Source organism: Typopeltis vanoorti, chromosome 5, assembly GCF_054136105.1.
Source record: "Typopeltis vanoorti isolate ZY-2024b chromosome 5, IOZ_Tvanoo_1.0, whole genome shotgun sequence".
NCBI lineage: Eukaryota > Metazoa > Arthropoda > Arachnida > Uropygi > Thelyphonidae > Typopeltis > Typopeltis vanoorti.
Genome location: NC_143553.1, coordinates 126555894 through 126577441, shown reverse-complemented (window position 1 = coordinate 126577441; position 21548 = coordinate 126555894). Strand labels below are relative to the sequence as shown.

The following is a 21548-nucleotide window of genomic DNA, read 5'->3' as shown; positions in this document are numbered from 1 at the left end:
CACCGAGAGAGGAGGATAAAGGTAGCAGGTTTCCAGTGGGGTTTAAAAGCTATGTAGAGGTTGTATTTTTTTTTTTTTTTTAAAGACCTGGCTATTTTTTCCTATTTTAACACACAGATACTAGTAGATTCAACTGAAGTGTACGTGTGTGTGTGCATGTGATTTAAAAAAAATAAAAATAAAAATTGAAGCATATGTGTACACATAATAAACATATATACATACATACATACATCTTCAAGGCCCACCTTTCCTAATTGGGTTGTGGGGGCAACAGCTGCAAGAGGAACTTCCAATGGTCACGATCCTCTGCCACCAAGCTCAGGTGTTCAGGTGGGATTCCCAAACGTGTCCGCCAAAGATTTTGGATAAAATCTATCCAGCGAGTCCTTGGCCATCCACATGGACTCCCACCCTCTGGCTTGGCAAAGAGGGCCTGCTGAGGGAGCCTCTCTTGTGGAATTCTGACCAGGTGCCCGTACCAACGTAACTGTGATCTCTCAACACGGAGAAGCAATGGTTGAGTATTGAGGGTTTCCCGAATTGCAGAGCTTCTGACTCTGTCGAGTCTTGTCAGCCCCTGCAACCCCCTTGAAGGAGCCTCATTTCAGCCGCTTGGATTCGTGTCTGCATTCTTTCGGTTTTTACCCAACTCTCATGACCATAGGTGAGGATGGGGACATAGACTGTATTGAAGATAGCCAGCTTTACTTTCTGGCTTAACTCCCGCTTCAATATTATCGAACGTCCAAGCTCCCGCAATATTGAGCTTGCTAAGCCAATTCGAGTATCTCGCTCTACGTCCCATTTTCCATCATTCGTGAATATGGACCCAAGGTATTTAAACTTCTCCACCTGCCTCATTGGAACTCCACTTACATGTAGAGTGCACTGGGATGATTGTCTTGAGAACACAAATGTTTCAGTTTTGGCTGCACTGATCTTCATTCCAGCGTCTGCACAAACAACTACAAATCTATCCAGGGGTCTGCTGGAGGTCATCTGTTGAAGAGCTAAGCAGAACTAGGTCACCTGCAAAGAGCAGACGTCCAATGCTACATCTTCCAATTCTGACACACTCACTGCCTCTGCTGTGCCTATCAATCCAGTCCATAAATATTATGAAAAGGAGGGGTGACAGAACACACCCTTGGTGGAGACCAACGGAGACTGTGAAAGGTTCAGACTTTGTGCTATTTACCCTGACACAAAACTCTGGGCATTCGTACAGGGATTCGATAGCAGCTAATAGTTGGCCATCCACTCCATACTCCTGTACTACTCGCCAAAGCTTATCCCAAGGAACCCGGTCATATGCCTTCTCCAAGTCCACAAAACATGTGTAGACATTCTTGGCATATTCCCAAGATTTCTCAAAGACTTGCCTTAAAGTGAAGATTTGGTCAGTTGTACTTCTACCAGGACGAAAGCCACATTGTTCTTCCTAGAACTTTGACTCAACTATGCTCCTGCACCGTCTTTCCAAGCACCTAGGATACACTTTCCCAGACAGGCTGAGCAGAGAGATGCCACGATAATTACTGCAATCCTTCTTGAAGACTGGTATTATTATGCCTGTCTGCCATTGCTTTGGTGCTCACCCAGATATCCAAGCAGCCTGACACACTCGAGTCAGCCAGAGAACACCATCTCGATTTAAGGCTTTTAGCATTTCGGGCCAAATTTCATCATCGCCAGCAGCCTTGCCCGATTTTAGCGATTTTATTGCTAAATAGACCTCTTCTGCTGTGAGACTAGTCATTGTCCCAATCTGCACCTCTTGGATGTCCATAACTGCTGGGCCACCCAGGTTAAGATGGCTCTCAAATTATTCCCTCCATCCGTGGAGGATATCCTTCTCGGTTGTTAAAAGTGCACCATCAGAGGCCTTAATTGCCGTTGCTGTGCACGATTTCCTTCCTCAAAGGCAGCGGATAAACTGCCAGAATACTTTGTTTGCATTTGAATAGGATGAGTCTAATCTTTCTCCAAAGGATTCCCAAGCCTTCTGCTTTGCTGTCTTTACTGCCTCAGCAGCAGCTTTTCGTGCCTCAGCATACCACAAACGCATCTCAGGTGACTTGACCCTAAGCCATGTTAGGTAGGACTCCTTTTTTGCCTGGACAGTTTTTTGGACTTCTTGGTTCCACCAAGGTGTCCTTTTCTCACTGCCCGTTGCCATGCCGAGCCGCTTTCTGCCACAGCATGAGAGTGCAGAGGCAGTGAGAGCTGTTTGGAACAGCTTCCACTCCTCCTCAACATCTGCAGTACACATAATAAAAACTTATATAATTAAACAGTATAGTTCTTAATAATTTCCAATATTTTTGGCATGAAGAGTTTCTCGTTAAGCTTGAGATCTGGGCAATGCCGGAGTACATCAGAATTTTCTTTAAAGAGATGTTTACATTTATGGAATCAGTGGCGCACCCAGGATTTAATCTCCCCCCCCCCCCATTTAATGAATTTTATTTCATTCATTAAATAAAATTCATTAGGTAATTATAAAAACTTATTCAAAGAATAAAATCCAGTTTTCTTTTCTTTTTACAAATCTCTTGAATTATTTCAGTTGTGGTTACATTAATCTCTCTGTGCATATACAGCAAAGCCAGTCCGTTCAATCGTGATTGTGTCATGGTAGATCTTAAATAGGTTTTTAAAAGGCGTAAGTTAGAAAATGACCTTTCACTGATGCATGTTGTTACTGGAAGTGTTGCAAATATTTTTAATAAGTTATAGATGTTAGGATATATCATTTTGTCGCACTTTGAAACTGCATCAACGGCATTTTTGCATGGAGCTATTGCAAACGATTTTTCAAATTCCTTACACCACAACTTGAATTCGGCATTCAAAATTGCTGGATTTGTATAAGGCAAATCACCGGCATAAAATTCACGTAATTGACGAAAATCGTCCATTGCACTTGCTGTTGGAGCATCTTTTCCATTTGATAGAAGAGAAAAAAATATATTTCAAAATGTTGCGCCGAGTGAAATGTTCATGAAGTTGAGTCAATATTTGGTCAATAAATGGAATGAAATAGTTCTCCTGAAATACGCTTCTACAGAATCGGCTGGAACATTGGACCTTAATGTTTGTTTTGATGAAGTCCTTGGCTTTTTAAATATTAAAATTATTGGCTTTTATACATGCTTCATCATAAATATCTTTAAATGAAGAATTTGGTGTTTCACGAATGGTATTTGATTGAGGGCAATTAAGAGGTCACTGTCAGATTTTTGCATTATTTTAGACAATGGTAAGGTGCACACAAATATTTTTTGCAAGCTAAATAAAAATATTAATATTATAATATTATAAAAACAAGGACGTCCTGTCTTTTAGGGGTATTGAAGAAATTGTGTACCTTTTCAATTATGCCAATGCAATTTCTTATTTGTCACAGATATAGCATTTCCAAGTGCCAAATTCAAACTACGTGATGCACAATGTTTGAATTTGTCAATAAATTCAATAAAATAAAGCTTGTTGATATCATTATTACATAACGCCTCCAGGTAGTCCAAAGACATATTGAGGAAGGGCACCTACTCTACAACTCTCCGTCTTCACCAACCACAACTACAATCATCATCATCATCTACACCAACGCTGTCTACCTCCGACCACTACCACTAGTATTTTCACAGACAATCACAAACATCCATGCTCACTGCGGGATTCGAACTCGCAGCCTTTTAGCTGGAGAGTTGACCAACTTCTTCTACTACGCGTTATTTCCCGCTTCCCATGCAGGGTCTGCGTGTTACTTTAGATGCGACTTCTTGTTAGTACTACTCCCAACCGACCCGTCGCCTGGTCTGCCGCTGGGGAGGGGGATTATTTTTGACTGTAGAGGCGTATGTTCATGGGGCCGGTTTGCCTGTTTGCGGGATGAAAAACGCCAGATAAACTGGCGGAAAAAACCCTACTGACCGCACCCAAGACCGGCTAACTTGGCTATGCCTGAGGAAGATCTGCAAATTCCTCACGTCTACAACGGGAATCGAACCTGGGACACTCCTTCCCCAGGCATATGGTTGCGAAGCGCAAAGCCACTAGGCTAACCGCGCGGGTGGAGAGTTGACCAACCAGGCCGGATTATAGATAAAAAATTAAATTTTGTGGATAAAAATTAAAACAAAGTTTTAATTTTTATTAAACAAATAAATAGTATGATATAATTATGTCACTATTTACTTTTAATGAGATGGTTCAGCTTCTCGGCCTCTGCAGAGTTGCTGGATATCTGGCTTAATATTGGTCAATTTCAGTCGAAGATCAGCACACACACACACTAAGACGAATTCTTTATTTTGTGTTTATTTGAAGGAGTGATGAAAATCATTTCTTGCAAAGATAGGTTGTAGAAAACTGCATGACGATTTTTGACTTCTTCAAATAATTCAGGAAATTCACTTCTCACTGAAGGCGAGATCCAGAATCGAGCCAAACCACGATCACAGAATTTCATTTTAAGCCCACTGTCACTTGAAAGCTCAATTAGCTGCTCTTTTTTTTGATAACAAAAGTTCGTTCTCGTGACTGCAAGCCTGAAATGGATCGTGAAATCACAGAAATTTCTTATAAACAGTTATTCGGAAAATGTTCCCAAATTCTGTTTCAGAGTTTTGAGGTGGACACAAACCCTTTCCCAGTGGTTAAATACTAAACTAATAAGTTTCGGGGCTCTATACAAAATAACCAATTGTATTTACCTTTTGAATACTATCCAGGGAAGCTCCAAACTTTCCCGTCCCTTTTTCACGCATTCATAATCAGGCTACTGTTATTATTATTACAGGCAACTCCAGGGAGTCCTTAGACTCATCGAGGGAGGCCCTAAACATCATGTTCACACAACTATACGACATTCTCACAGTATCTATTGTACCTTCCCTTGAACTCACTCGCCGTCATAGCACCCACAACAGACTCTGGCAGCTTATTCCACTCATTTACCACTCTAAAAGTAAAGAACCCAGCTCTAACACCCTTGCTAACCACACACTGTTGATATTGACTTTATATATACACATTCAAAACTGTAAGTAATTGTTGAATAATAACAATAATGTAGGCATAATTACCATAAAGGGAGAAAAGTCACAAAACAGAAAAATGTTACTACAAACTAACCAATTGTATTTACCTTTGAATGCGATCCAGTGGTCGAGTGTCTAGCAAGTCAGCAAATCTTTCCTTTCATTCAGCATATTAATATTATCGCATTGCAACTGAACGGAATTCTGTGTTTCTGTGGATTCGTTACAGACCTCTTTCTCTCAGAAACTACACACAAACTGTCATTACGAACTCATTTTGTATTATCACTGTCATCCGAGCTATTTTTCTGTTTAAAGAAGGTACCAATGTACTTACCCATAATTGAAATACCGTACTTACTCGAATATAACTCGCCCTCACGAATAATTCGCACTCCTGATTTTCTATTCAAAAAAAGAAATTAAAAAGTTTCGCATATACCTCGCAAATAAAAAAAAAGCTGAAACACATTCAGAGCAGGGCGATAGTAACTTGCTCCTGCTGTAAACAACACGTCCTCCCCCAATAGCCACTATATTGCAGAGGTAAGAAACACAAGTACTTTCATTATGTCAGTGAATTAGGTATAAGCAGTCTGTGTAATATATTTCTCAACAAATAGTGCAATTAGAGACAACTGGGATAAAAACAACACTAATTAATAAATCACATGTCCCCTCATACAGAAACTATGCTGTATATATAGACTCAAGCAAAACCATATGTTGCACTGGCAAACACAGTATCTAACTAAAAACTATTGTTATTAATTAGATTGTGTGAGTTCGCTCGGCAGCAATAAAATTCAACCGAAAGTGTTAAAATTCGTAAACGTGTTAAAACTAAGATATATATATATATATAGTGAATGCTGTTATGGCAGTTTCACATATTATTGGAATTCAGTTGAAGAGAGTTAGCATTTCAACTCAATTGTCAGCTTGCTTTTCGCACGATTTCCAAAAAATATATAAATACGGGAGTTAACTCACAACACATTTTGTCTAAGTATTACTTAGCACTTCTGAAGATATATTGAGCCTTGGTTGAAGGAGGAAAACCTTCAACAATAAAAATCAATAAACAACAAGCAATTGGTTGAAATGTGGATAACACATGTTCACTTCAAATCTGGCAAAACAGCAAGGGAAGATGGAAGCAATAAAACATATTGTTTTCACTTCACCCATTACTCATCATTCTGCCACTACAAATTAAAACGGTGGCAGAACGTTCATTCCATGAACATTCTGCCGCTATTTTTTTTTTTTAAGTATTCATTTTATTTTAATAATTTTTACTTACTTATTCAATTTTAATTTGTTTTGCTTGGATAATAGATAAGAGATAAATGCAAGGCGAATCAGAGTAGGAGAGAGAGAGAATTTAAGGAGTATGAGTGAGAGGTATGGGGGTGCTAGAAGAGGAGAGAATGGAAACGGTAGAAGAGAGGGAATGAGAGAGAGGTATGGGAATGCTAGCAGACGAGAGGATGGAAACAGTAGGAGAGACGGAATGAGAGAGAGATATGGAAGTGCTAGAAGAGGAGAGATGGAATGAGAGAGAGGTATGGGAATGCTAGCAGACGAGAGGATGGAAACAGTAGGAGAGACGGAATGAGAGAGAGATATGGAAGTGCTAGAAGAGGAGAGAATGGAAACGGTAGGAGAGATGGAATGAGAGAGAGGTATGGGAATGCTAGAAGACGAGCGGATGGAAACAGTAGTAGGAGAGACAGAATGAGAGAGAGATATGGAAGTGCTAGAAGTGGAGAAAATGGAAACAGTAGGAGAGAGGGAATGAGAGAGATGTATGGGAGTGCTAGAAGAGGAGAGAATGGAAACAGTAGAAGAGAGAGGTATGGGAATGAAAGAAGAGGAGAGAATGGAAACAATAGGAGCGAGGGAATGGTAAGAGGTATAACGTATGGTGACTCAATGATCCGTGGTGTTCAAGATAGGATGCGTGAGGAGTGTTTGCCAGGAGGAACAATAGAAAGGGTGGCTATGGCAATTAAGAGAGGTGAAAGGGTGGATGAGATGATTGTGATGGTAGGAACGAATGACTTGAGTGGTAATGTAAGTCGGGCAGCGTGAGATATGAGATTTTTGCTTGAGACTGTACGGAAGAAGACAGAGAGAGGAAAAATAGTGTGCGTGTTGCCTAGGTATGATAATGATGAGCTGAGCAGAAGAGCGGTGATATTGAATGGCATAATAGCGAGAATGTGTGACAAGAGAGGACTGGTATATGTGGATGCTTGGAGTGCGTTTGAGGAAAGAGAGGAGTTGTATGCGAGAGACCGTTTACATTTGAATGAGGAAGGACGTAGGCATCTGGAGAGATTGCTGTTCTGAACGAGTCGGTGTGTCCCAGGGAGGATGATAGCAGGGGTGGCCTCTTGTGGGAATGGATACTTGGGAGAAGGGAGACAATGTCAGGTAACACTGAGCCCAGTGGAGTCTAGAAGGGATAAGGCTGGGTATAGAAACAATGGCATTTATATGCTGTATACTAATGCCAGGAGTATCCGGAATAAGGGAGAGGAATTGGTGGCGCAGATAGCATCAGCCTGGCCAAAAATTATTGCGATCACTGAGACGTGGTTGACAGAAGGGGATATAAAAACAGGAATAGAAGTCGCTGGGTATAGCATTTTTCATCAGGATAGGAGGGGAAAGCGTGGTGGTGGGGTGCTGCTTATGATAAGTGATGACCTATGTCCTCTAAGAGTGGAGAATTTGGAGGGAAGTGAGACAAATGATTTTGAGAGCATATGGTGTGAGCTAGAGGTAGGCAAGACATGATATTTAGTGGGGTGTTGCTACAGACCCAGGAGCACAGAGGATGGGGACCAGGAGATGTTTAGACAGCTAAGTTTGGCAAGTGCAAGAAGAATGATTGTTATGGGAGATTTTAACTTCAGTAGTATAAATTGGAGAGAGGAACATGCATGTAACAATAGGGGAATGGAATTTCTAGAATTCTTGAGGGACAAATGTCTTAGGCAACATGTAACAGAGGGAACAAGAGGTTCAAAAATTTTGGATTTGGTTATAGCATCAGAAGAGTTGATAATAACTGAGTTGACGTCTCTCCCACCAGTTGGAGAGAGTGACCATATGGTGTTGACATGGAAAATGAATAGAAATGCAGGAGTATCAAAGAGACGGGAACTTATGTGGAATTATAAGGCAGGTGATTATAATAGTCTTAGACGTCAACTTCGTGAAGTTTCATGGAGGGAGGAATTGGACGGCCGGGATATCACCAGTGCGTGGGAAATTGTGAAAGAATATTTGTTATCAGCAATGGTAAGTTGTATACCACGAGTGAAGAAGAGGGCGCAATTTGGAGTAAAGTGGATGACATTAAACAGGAACTGCATGCGAAAAAGAGGCTATGGAAGAGATATAAGGAGACAGGTGAAGAGAGGATGGGTGAAGAATATAAGACACAGGCCAGAAGAGTGACTCGTGTGGTAAGGAAAGCGAAACTGGAATATGAGAGGAGATTGGCCCTAAGATCCAAAGAAAATCCTAGGGAATTTTTTAGCTATGTGGCCAGTAGGAGGAGAAATGACTGTGGAAGAATGATATTGTGGGATAAAAATGGGAATAGAGTGACTGATGCAGAGGATATAGTGGAATTGTTCAATGAACACTTTATTGGAGTATTTCATCCTAGAGGAGTCAGTTTTAATGCTAGAGGGATAGGACTGGTACGAGGTCTGGAGGCACAGGAGGAGAGTGTGTTTCAGCTACTGAGTACTCTGGATGTCAGTAAAGCTGTGGGACTGGATGGTATTTCGCCACGAGTTTTGAGAGAATGTGCTAGCGAATTGACAATACCTTTAACGTGGCTTTACAATGAAAGTCTGGCTTTGACAAAGGTGCCCAGGGAATGGAAGGAAGGTAAGATAGTGCCATTGCATAAGGGTGTTAACAGACTGGAAGTGTCAAATTATAGGCCAGTCTGTGTGTCATCAGTAGTTGTTAAGATCTTGGAAAAAGTAGTGAGGGACCGTGTACAGCATTGGGCAGATGAGGGTAATGTTATCTGTGAGAATCAACATGGATTTGTGAAAGGACGCTCTTGTTTTAGCAATATGCTAGCCTTTTATAATAAAGTTACAAGAGCATTAGATGAGGGAAAGGCATATACTGCAATTTTCTTAGACTTGGCGAAGGCATTTGACAGGGTGCCACATGATAAGCTGATATTTAAGTTGCAGCACATGGGTCTGGATGTCAGATTGGTCAACTGGATTCAGGATTGGCTGTCTGATAGGTATCAGAGAGTTGTGTATGGTGGAGCAGTTTCCAGGAGGCAGAGGGTTACAAGTGGGGTCCCACAGGGCTCAGTACTAGGACCTATATTGTTTAACCTTTATATCAATGACATAGCCAGTGGATTGCAGGGGGATATTCAGTTGTTTGCGGATGATGCGAAGCTGGGAAGGATTATTAGTAATAGCGCAGATGTGGTAGCCCTGCAAGAGGATTTAAATAAGCTAGATAGATGGGCAAATGAATGGGGGTGTCAGTTTAATGCAGCAAAATGTAAGGTCTTGAGGTTTGGGAAACATCGATGGGATGCTGCATACTCTATGGGAGGAGTTATACTGGAGGAAGTAGGGGAGACAAGAGATCTGGGGTTGATGATTGATAGAAACCTGAAGTTTAGGGGACATATTGCAAAGGTGGTGAAGGTAACACAGAGGATTGCTGCTATTATGAAAAGGACACTGACCTGCAGAGATAAGAGGGTTATCATTCCGTTGTATAAGTCTCTGATCAGACCACACTTGGACTATTGTTCTCAGATTTGGTCCCCAGGATTTGAAGGGGATAAATTAACTGTGGAAAGGATACAAAGACGGATGACAAAGATGGTTTCAGGACTGTACAAGGATAGTTATGAGGATCGGCTGAGAGAATGTGGACTCCAGAGTTTGGCGGATAGAAGAAGGAGAGGTGATATGATTGAGACTTTTAAACTGTTGAGAGGTGGTTACAAGGTTGACACTGGGGAGTTCTTTCGCTTGGTTGATCAGCGGGAAGGAGTGATGACAAGAGGCCATCCCTGGAAGTTACGAAAGGAAACTGTGAGCAAGAGGGTAAGGAGTGGTTTCTTTGTGTGGAGGGTGGTTGAGCCGTGGAATGCATTGCCTGATGGAGTGGTGGGAGCGAGAACGGTCAGTGACTTTAAAGAGTGGTATGATAAACTTTGTGTTTCTCAGGGGGGGACCTCCCCTCGATGAGTCTTGACAGACTTTATGTCTTAGGAAGGACCTCCCTCGATGAGTCTTTTGACTCCTTGGAGGCCTGAATAATAATAATAATAATAATAATAATTAAAATATATAGATTTATTTGGTTAATTTAAACCTGTGGACCACCTGTCCCATCGTCACGGACCATAGGTTGAGAAACACTGCTTTATGGTTCTCTCACCTTATGTGACCCCTAATTCATAAGTAGTATAGAAATAGAAGACATGACACAACATAAATAAAAAATGAATTTTAATTAGGAAAAGTATTTTGGAAAAAATTTTCTAGTGTTTTTAACTTTTTCTTTTTTTTGGGGGGGGGGGGGGGAAGAGCCCCTTAGCCCCTTCCCTGGGTGCGCCACTGTATGGGATCATCTATATAGTAATTTGAAATCATTCCAAAGGATCCTGTGACTAGTATTAGTAATCCCACATTCTGCTAGATCGAGTATTGATGATCTGCTATATGTGAATTGAAATATATGCAGTTAATTAACTTAACTACAGATGTTAGATAGTTGATTTAATCAATATCTTAATTAAATATTTTTCAACTGAATATGTGTTACTTACACAGAATGAATAACACAATTATCTCTCAGTTAACGTATTATTCATTCTGATATCCCATTTACTCCATATAATGGTTGAGTTTGAGGTTATATCGTAGTGTGTAGTGTTCGTGCAAGCTCCTGATAAGATAAGTATTATTTTCAGTTATCATTGATAAAATTAGTTAATATTGCGTAGTTTTGTTTGCCTTCCGTATTTTAGTGCGTCTGTTTGTGTGTTTTTGGTGTGTATAACTTATTATTTGATAAAACACGTTGCAATAATTATGGCACCTGTACGAAGGAAAATGGCAGCCAGTAATGATGGTTCGCCATCGTTATCAAAGAACAATAGTATAAAAGAAATGAGTCAGTGTACTAGCTGTGAAATGTATGCTTTACGGAGTGCAGTTGGAGTGTGGATAGATGATAATAAAGGATTGAATGTGTGTAGAAAATGTAGGGAGAATGAGGAATTGAAGTGTATTTCGGATCGTGAGTGTGATATTTTTGTCAAACTTCAGAATGAAGAAAATAGCGATATGACAAGAAACGGCAAGGTTGTACATGAGAATTATGAGAGTGTGAATGTAGAAAGTGTGAATGATAGTATTAATGGTTTCTCAGAGAATAAAAAAGATGAGATAGATGCATTGAATGAGATCGCGTTGTTGAATGGTGGGATAGAAAGGGCAAAACAGCAGCTAGAGTGCATGAACAAAAGTCGACTGAATGAACAAACCAGTAATAAAAGGTATGACAGGAAAAATAGGCGTATGAATGTGAACATGAACAAAATGAAGGATAGAGTGCTGTATGGAGACTCGTTAGTACGAGGTGTGTTAGTAGAGGATTTGACAAAATCGTACCAACCTGGTGCGACCATAAAGGATGTAACTGAGTCTATTAGAGAGCAAAAGGAAAGGGTGAAAGAAATGATTGTTGTGGCAGGTACGAATGATTTGAAAGGAGATAAAATGGAAATGATAGAAGACCGGAATGAATTGTTTGAGGTAGCAAAAGAAAAGAGTGAGAGAGTTAGAATGATTAGGCTTTTGGCACGGTATGACAGTGAAATGTTTAAAAGGAGCGCCATAATTGCGAATGACTTTATGCGTGGGTTATGTAGGACGAGTGGTGTGGAATTTGTGGACGTGTGGAGTGAGTTTGATGGGCGAAAGGATCTATATAAGATGGATGGCTTGCATTTGAATGGTTATGGTGTAAGTAGACTTGAGAAAATGTTGCTGAATGTAGTGGATGAATTCAGGGAAACTAGATTTGTTAAGGGGGGGGAGTAGATATACAGTCCTTAGGGAGGCAGTTGAATGTAAGAATGAATATAATATGCTAGAGCAAATAAGGACAACAAACCAGAGTGGGGTAGTTAATATAAGGCATCAAGGTAGGGTTGGGGCTAATGGGGGTCTTAAATTCATGTACACTAATACTAGGAGTATTAGGAACAAGAAGGAAGAGTTTTTGGCCATGGTTGGCACTTCCAGACCACAGGTTATTGGTATTAGTGAATCATGGCTGACTGTAGATGATATAGCTAGTGGGATTGAATGTGATGGGTATAATGTGTTCAGGAATGACAGAGAGAATAAAATGGGGAGAGGAGTATTGTTGATGATAGCTGATGAGCTACAGCCAAGGAGAATAGAAGTTGAATTGCAGGATAGAGAAAAGAGCACATTTGAGGCCATTTGGTGTGAGATTGTGGCTAGCAGAACTAAATATACAATTGGGTGCTGCTATAGACCAGGTGATGGAAAAGATGGTGGTGACAATATGCACAAGCAAATAGAAGAAATGAGTGGATGGAGGGTGATTGTTATGGGAGATTTCAACTATGGTCGCATTGATTGGAGTGAGGAGAGAACACATGGGAGGAATGAATTGGATTTTATGCAGTTATTAAGGGATAACTATCTGCGACAGCATGTAATGGAAAATACTAGAGGTCAGAGAGTGCTTGACCTAGTAATTATATCTGAGGATTTGGCTGTAACAAATATGACCACATTGCCACAAATCGGTGAGAGTGATCATAGGGTCTTGACTTGGGAGGTGGCTAAAGGTGTAGAATTTTCAATTAAGACGGTACATGTGGAATTATCGGGCTGGAAAGTATGACAAGCTTAGGAGTTTGATTGGCTCAGTGCCATGGCATGTACAACTGCAAGGACTAGAAGTTGATAGTGCATGGGAGGTAGTTAAGAAGTGCTTGCATGAAGCAATGGCTGACTGTATACCTAGAGTCCGAATAATAAATCAAGTAGGGGTTAAATGGATGAATAACACCATTAAGCTTGAGCTGCAAAAAAAGAAACAACTATAGAGGGCATTTAAGGAGAAAGGTGACCGGCAGGCACATGAGCAGTATAAAGCGCAGGCCAGAAGGGTGACGAGTGTGGTAAGAAAAGCAAAAAAGGATTACGAAAGAACATTGGCCATGCAGGCTAAAGAGAATCCTAAACAGTTTTTTAGATATGTAGCAAGTAAAAGGAAAAATGCACATGGCAGAATGATTTTAAAGAATGCCGATGGTAGGGAGGTAACTGAATCAGTTGAGATAGCCGAGTTACTGAGTGAGCACTTTGCAAGAATATATCATCCAGGTGGTGACATTGCAGAAATGAATAAACCAGTAGATTATACGGGAATTGTGGTGAATGAAGTGGAGGTGAGTAGTCTATTGCATAACCTCAATGTCAATACATCTGTAGGATTGGATGGTATACCAGCTCGTGTAGTACGGGAAGCAGCTAAAGAATTGTCAGTACCCTTGACCATTTTGTTTAATTTGAGTCTCAGGTCTGGGTTAGTCCCGAGCGGGTGGAAGGAAGGGAAAATGGTTCCACTGCATAAAGGTGGTTCCAAGACTGCTGTTGTAAATTACCGACCGATTAGCATATCAGGAATCATTGTCAAGGTCTTAGAGAAATTAGTCAAGAAAAGAATACAGGATTGGATAGATGAAAATGGGATATTGTATGGGGGACAACATGGTTTTGTGAATGGTAGATCATGCCTCAGTAACTTGCTCACGTTTTATAACACAGTGACGGCTGAACTGGATAGTGGTAATGGGTTTACAGTGATACTACTGGACCTTGCCAAGGCCTTTGACAGGATACCACATGGAACTCTAATCAGTAAACTGGAGCAGATGGGGATAGATATAGGGTTGGTAAGATGGATAGGAGGGTGGTTGAAGGAGAGATACCAGAGAGTGGTTTATTCAGGAGTGGAGTCAAAAAGACGTCTTGTGACCAGTGGAGTGCCGCAGGGCTCTGTTCTTGGACCACTGCTTTTCAATTTGTTCATCAATGATATTGGAAAGGATTTGAGAGGAAGTGTTCACTTGTTTGCTGATGATGCAAAGTTGGGTAGAGCAATTGTGAGTGCACAAGATGTCAAAATTTTACAGGATGATTTGGATAGTTTGGAGGACTGGGCTAGGAAAAATGGATGTCAGTTTAATGTGGCAAAGTGTAAGGTTATGCACTTTGGGGTGAAAAGAATAGCAGCAGTATATTGCATAGGTAGAACCGTACTCCAGGAGATTGATGAGGCCAGGGATTTGGGAGTACTGGTGGATAGGGAGTTGAAGTTTAGGGGGCACATTGCAAAAGTAACTAAAACAGCTCACCAAATCACTTGGCTTATGAAAAATAATTTAACATGCAGAGAGAAGCAAGTTGTTGTTCCTCTGTATCGAGCCTTGATAAGACCCCATCTGGACTTCTGGTGCCCAGTTATGGGCACCAGGGTTTCTTCGTGATGGGGAGGAAGTGGAGAGGGTCCAGAGACGAGTGACCAAGATGATAGCAGGTCTGTGGAATGAACCTTATGAGAATAGGTTGAAGATTTGTGCGTTGCAGAAATTGGACGATAGGCGAAGGAGGGGTGATATGATTGAGACATTCAAATTACTGAAGAGTTTTTATAAGATTGATCCAGAAGATATTTTTGAAAATATGACTGGTGGTGGGAGGACTAGGGGCAATGCATGGAAGCTGGGCAAGCTCGTGGTTGATAAGGGTGTTAGAGCTAGGTTTTTTACTTGGAGAGTGGTGAATGAGTGGAATAAGCTTCCGGAGTCTGTTGTGGGTGCTACGACCGTGAATGAGTTCAAGGCAAGATATGATACATACTGTGTAAATGTTGTTCCAGACATGATGATAGGGCCTCCCTCGATGAGTCTGTCGACTCCTTGGAGTTTCCCGGAACAATAATAATAATAATAAATAATAATAATTGTCACATCTTGAACAGCTTTTCTCTTGGCACTTTGACAGATTCTTTTTCCATATCTACAAAACTAAATACCCTGATACATAGCTATGATTTCTTGACAATTAGCTGTTAAGGTGAAGATTTGATTCTTACAACCTCTGTTTGGCCTAAACCAGCTTTGCCTTCAAGTATCTCTTTACAATTTTTTTTTTTTTTTTTTTTTTTTTTTTTATATATTTTTTTTTAGCCTCTTCGCAAGTATGCTTACTTGACCACTCAGTAGTGAAATTTCTCTGTAATTCTTACATTGTTTTATTTAAATTTTTTATAGATGAGTACTATGAGAGCTCTGCTCCAATCATCTGGAATTTTCTCTTTTGAATTATGCAGTGCAGCCACTGAAACTTTTATACTTCCATATTTGAGCATTTCTGGTCAAATGTCATATGTGCCATCTATCTTTTCACATTTCAGGTTTCTGAAGACTTTCTTTCTACCTTAATTATTAAAATTCCACTCCTGATCATATTACCCTTGAATATTTTCTATCACTGTTCTGTCACTTCATGTTTCATATATTAATATTTCAAAGTGCCCAAGGTGGATGGTAGCAGATGTTGCCTCTTGTGAGAAGGGGGACAACATCAGGTAGCGCTGAGCCCAGTGGAGTCTAGAACGGATAATGCTAGGTATAGAAATAGCGGCATTTTTATGCTTTATACTAATGCCAGAAGTATCCAGAATAAAGCAGAGGAATTGGTGGCGTTGATAGCATCAGCCTGGCCAAAGATTATTGGGATCACTGAGATGTGGTTGACAGAAGAGGATATAATAACACGAATAGAAGTAGCAGGGTACAGCATTTTTCAGCAGGATAGGAAGAGAAAGCGTGGTGGTGGTGGAGTACTGCTTATAATAAGTGACGATTTATGTCCTCTAAGAGTAGAGGCTTTGGAAGGCAGTGACACTAATGATTTTGAAAGCATATGGTGTGAGGTAGAGATAGGCAAGACTGGATATTTAGTGGGTTGTTGCTACAAACCAAGGAGCACAGAGAGTAGGGACCAGGAGATGTTTAGACAGTTGAGCTTGGCAAGTGCAAGAAGAATGATTGTTATGGAAGATTTTAACTACAGCAGTATAAATTGGGGAGAGGAAGATGCATGTAGCAATAAGGGAATGGAATTTCTAGAATTATTGAGGGAAAAATATCTTAGGCAACATGTAATAGAGGGAACAAGAGGTTCGAGAGTTTTGGATTTGGTCATAGAATCAGAAGCGCTGATAATAAGTGAGATGACATTTCTCCCACCAGTTGGAGACAGTGACCATATGATTTTGACTTGGAAAATGAATAGACATGCAGGAGTATCACAGAGACTGGAATATATGTGGAATTATAAGTCAGTGATTACAATAGTCTTAGACATCAACTTGGGGACGTTTCTTGGAGGGGAGGAATTGGAAGGCCGGATATCATTAGTGCTTGGGAAATTGCGAAAAAATATTTGTTAGCAGCAATGGTAAGTTGTATACAACGAGTGAACAAGAGGACACAATTTGGAGTAAAGTGGACAAACAATATTAAACAGGAATTGCATGCGAAAAAGAGGCTATGGAAGAGATATAAGGAGACAGGTGAAGAGAAGATGCATGAAGAGTATAAGACACAGGCCAGAAGAGTGACTAGTATGGCAAGGAAGACGAAACTGGAATGCGAGAGGAGATTGGCCCTAAGATCCAAAGAAAATCCTAGGAAATTTTTTAGCTATGTAGCCAGTAGGAGGAGAAATGATTGTGGAAGAATGACATTGTGGGATAAAAATGGGAATAGAGTGACTGATGCAGAGGATACAGTGGAACTGTTCATTGAACACTTTATTGGTGTATTTCGCCTGGAGGAGTAAATTTTAATTCTACAGCGATAGGGCAGGCTTGAGGTTAAGAGGTGCAGGAGGAGAACGTATTCCAAATACTGAGTACTCTGGATATCAGTAAAGCTGTGGGGCTGGATGGTATTTCAATTTCACCACGAGTTTTGAGAGAATGTGCTAAGGAACTGACAGCTCCTTTGACCTGGCTTTTCAATGAAAGTCTGGCTACAGGAAAGGTACACAGGAAATGGAAGGAAGGTAAGATAGTGGCATTGCTTAAGGGCAGTAGCAGACTGGAAGTGTCTAATTATAGGCCAGTTTGTGTGTCATCAGTAGTTGTTAAGATCTTGGAGAAATTAGTTATGGACCGTATACAACATTGGGCAGATGAGGGTAATGTTATCTGTGAGAGTCAACATGGATTTGTGAGGGAGCACTCTTGTTTTAGTAATATGCTAGCCTTTTATAATAAAGTTACAAGAGCAGTAGAGAAAGTACACATACTGCCATTTTCATGGATTTAGCAAAGGCATTTGACAGGGTTCCACATGATAAGCTGATATTTAAGTTGCAGCACATGGGCTTGGATGTCAGGTTGGTCAACTGGATTCAGGATTAGCTGTACGATAGGTATCAGAGAGATGTGTATGGTGGGGCAGTTTCAAGGAGGTAGAGGGTTATAAGTGGGGTCCCACAGGGCTCAGTACTGGGACCTATATTGTTTAACCTTTATATCAATGACATTGTCAGTGGATTGCAGGGGGATGTTCAGTTGTTTGTGGATGATGTGAAGCTGTGAAGGATTATTAGTAATAGTGCAGATGTGGTAGTCATGCAAGAGGATTTGAATAAGCTGGACAGAGGGGCAAATGAATAGGGATAGAAACCTGAAATTCAAGGGACATATTGCAAATTTGGTGAAGGTAATACAGAGGATTGCTGCAATAATGAGAAGGACACTGACCTGCAGAGATAGAGTTATTGTTCCTTTGTATAAGACCCTGATCAGACCACGCTTAGACTATTGTTCTCAGATTTGGTCCCCACGATTTGAAGGGGATATTATTAACTGTGGAACGGGTACAGAGGCAGATAACAAAGACAGTTTCAGGACTGTACAATGTTAGTTATGAGAATTGGCTGAGGGAATGTGGACTGCAGAGTTTGGTAGATTTGAAGAGTTTGGTAGACTTTTAAACTGTTGAGAGGTGATTACAGGGTTGACACTGGAGAGTTCTTTCGCTTGGTTGAACAGCGAGAAGGAGTGATGACAAGGGACCATCCCTGGAAGTTACGAAAGGAAACTGTGAGCAAGAGGGTGAGGAGTGGTTTCTTTGCATGGAGGGTAGTTGAACAATGGAATGCATTGCCTGATGGAGTGGTGAGAGCAAGAACAGTCAATGAGTTTAAGGAGTGGTATGATAGACTTTGTATTTCCTAGGTAGGACCTCCCATGTTGAGTTGATAGACTTGTGTTTCCTAGGAAGGACCTCCCGCGAAGAGTCTTTTGACTCCTTGGAGGCCTAAATAATAATAATAATAATAAAGTTACTTCGGATATCTAGAATCTCTGTATCTTCAATTTTAATCTTGCCTCTGTCATTTCTGATTCTACAATACTGATTCCTTCATTTCTCATCAGGTTGTACCATCATGTTTATATCTGGTTTAGCCAATAGAATGTACAGTTTGTTCCACTAAGTCCCAAATTGCCATCTCATTCTCGATCATTCGGTACCCAGTGGATGCTTACTAATGGAAAGCACACAACATGAAGATGAGGATTAGATATTGTTTCAGAAGCTCCAGTCAGTTCTACACATTCCTAAAAAGTGATATGGAGGTCACCTCCCTAGTTATTTGGCTTGAGGTAGAAAAAAATCATCAAAAACTTGAAATGTAGGAAGACAGCTGGAGTAGATAATATTCAAACAGAAATGCTTAAATATGCAGGCTAAAAATTTTGCAGTAGCTATACTGTGTAATTCAGAGGACCTAATCATCTGGCTGAATGCCAGATGATTAGGCCCTCTGAATGAGAGCTCTACTCCCATCGTCTGGCTGAATGCCAGATGATTGGAGTAGAGCTCTCATAGTTTCCATCTATAAAAAAAGGAATAAAGCTGAATATGAGAATTACAGAGGAATTTCTCTACTAAGTGTTCCAAGTAAGATTTATGCAAGCATACTTGAAAAGTGGCTGAGAAAATTACAGAAGAGAAGAACAAGCTGGCATTCAGGCTAGATAGAGGTTGTCAAGATCAGATTTTCACTTTATGACAAATAATTGAGAAATTATGTGAATACAACAAGGATCCATCTAAGTTTTGTAGATCTGGAAAAGACATACAACAAGGTGCCCAGAGAAAATTTTTCAAAACGCTAATTTAATGAGAAGAGTTTAACATTATATAGAGCAATGCATGGCCTATGTTTAATTGAAGTTAAAATTAAAGGATATACAAGAAGCCAGCAAAGGTTGATCGATTGGTAGCTCCTCTGCTACTAATGGCTCGCAAAAAGTTAAGCAAGTTTGAGCCCAGTTAGTAGTTGGAAGGGATCAAATCGTTCGATGCTGTTGCCACACTCTCCCTCGATGAGTCTTTGGACTCCCTGGAGGTGTCACATAAAATAATAATAATAAAGATGGTTTAATTTAAAATCAAGTGTAAGTAACACAAGGATTCAAGTTAACTCTACTCTTATTCATCAGATATGTGGATCACATTATGAACAAAAGTGGCATTAAATCTGATGTTAGAATTGCAGACATCAAACTTAGCTCTTTTGTTTTATGCAGATGTTGTACTCCTAAACACATCTAGTGCAAGTCTCCACATCTCCCAAAAATCACTCCACTTGATTGTCTGCCATTCAAAAAGATTATCCTCATGTTTATTGTTGGATACTATAGTTACCTTTTCTTTCCTTGGTCATTATTGTCTGATCTAACATCTTGTAATTGTTATTTCTGAAGAATCTCACCTGTTTTTGTCTTTTTTGTTTTAGTAACACTAGTTATATCAACATAGTACTGCTCTAATTCTTCTGCCAGTTCTATTTCTTTTCTATTGATGGTGCCTATCTTAAGTTCTGCTTATGTTTAGCAGAGTTTTAGTATCGGTCTTTTTAATCTTTACTCTGGTTCCCTGACAAAAGGAAAATTCCCTGGTTGCTATGAAATTCCATTACATTGTGTCATCATTTTGTTTTGTTTTAAGTCAATAAGAATACCAATTTGGTTTGATAAATTTCAAATTTCCAGGTCATCCTCATTCATTCATTGTCTGCACAGTTAGCCTAGTGGCTATGCGCTTCGCAACCATATGCCTGGGGAAGGAGTGTCCTAGGTTCAATTCCCGTTGACGACGTGAGAAGCTTAAGGATCTTCCTCAGCCATAGCCAAGTTAGCAGGTCTTGGACATGGACAGCAGGGCCCCCTCCCCCCAGTTTATCTGGGGTTTTTCATCCCGCAAGCAGGCAAACTGGTCCCGTGAACACACACGGATACAGCCAGGAATACTTAAGACGATCCCTCCAGCCATAGGTCTGAATTGTCAGCTATGCTGGTCCCGAGCCCGGATAAAAATAGGGGGAATTGAGGTGGTGCCATACCTCCCCGTAAAAGGGGCTCACGGCCATTGATTCACCATACGAAATGAAATGAATTCATTCATTCATTCAGTATCCAGGTAGATACCCGCTAATTAGTTGCATCACAAAAAAAGACGAGGATTGGATATTAAGTCAGAATCTCCATTCGGTTCTTCACATTCTTTAAAAAGCTATATATAATCTCCTATTATATACATTCGACCTTAAGTGACCCTATACAAAATTTAATCATAACAAATGTTATATGTTGAACTGTTACTTATTCATCAATTGTTTTTTTGGCCTAAACAGCATTCATGGCACTTTCAGTATCACATTAACAGTTATAATTCATACTTGTAAAATGTTAGAGAATTAGTGCATTCAGAGGCCATGAAGGAGATAGATTACATTTGTGTTTGAAAATTCTGCTATTCACTTTGTGGGTAGCATGGAGTGTTGCTAATACATATTTGTTTTAGAATTCAAATCTGCATCTCGTTTGATGCAGATTATTCATGTTGTTTAAGAATATTTGCTTTTTAATATTAGCCACTACAGTTTACTCTAACATTTAGAAGCTTTTAAATTGAAAATAAAATATTTTATTTCATTTAAATAGGTTCAGCTACTGCTGAAAGAATACCTATCTTCTGGAGATGTTGTTGAAGCATCTCAGTGCTTACAAGAATTAGAAGTGCCACATTTTCACCATGAGTTAGTTTATGAGGTATGAAATGTATTTTATAAAATGCATTTTATTTTTAAACTTATCTTAATATGTAAGTTTAAAAATTGAATTGCTGCAATGAAATGATAAGTGCTGAATTTCTCATTATTTCTTATGTAAATTCTTTTGATTGGAACATGATGAAAAAAAAAAAAAAAAAAGCTTATTATATCTGCACTATGCTGTTCTGGAGCGGCAGCAGCAGACCATGTCATGCCATGGATATGG

At 40.1% G+C, this 21548-nt stretch overlaps 1 protein-coding gene across 2 annotated transcripts in view; it reads left to right on the top strand.

The window, feature by feature from the left end:
* Positions 1 to 21548, top strand: part of LOC150106800 (programmed cell death protein 4-like) — a 244041-nt gene that overhangs the window by 184364 nt on the left and 38129 nt on the right. For both annotated transcript variants that reach the window (XM_090392713.1, XM_090392712.1), the window contains exon 7: positions 21213 to 21320. In XM_090392713.1, coding sequence (XP_090248839.1) covers positions 21213 to 21320 — 108 coding nt within the window. The remainder of the gene's footprint in view (positions 1 to 21212; positions 21321 to 21548) is intronic.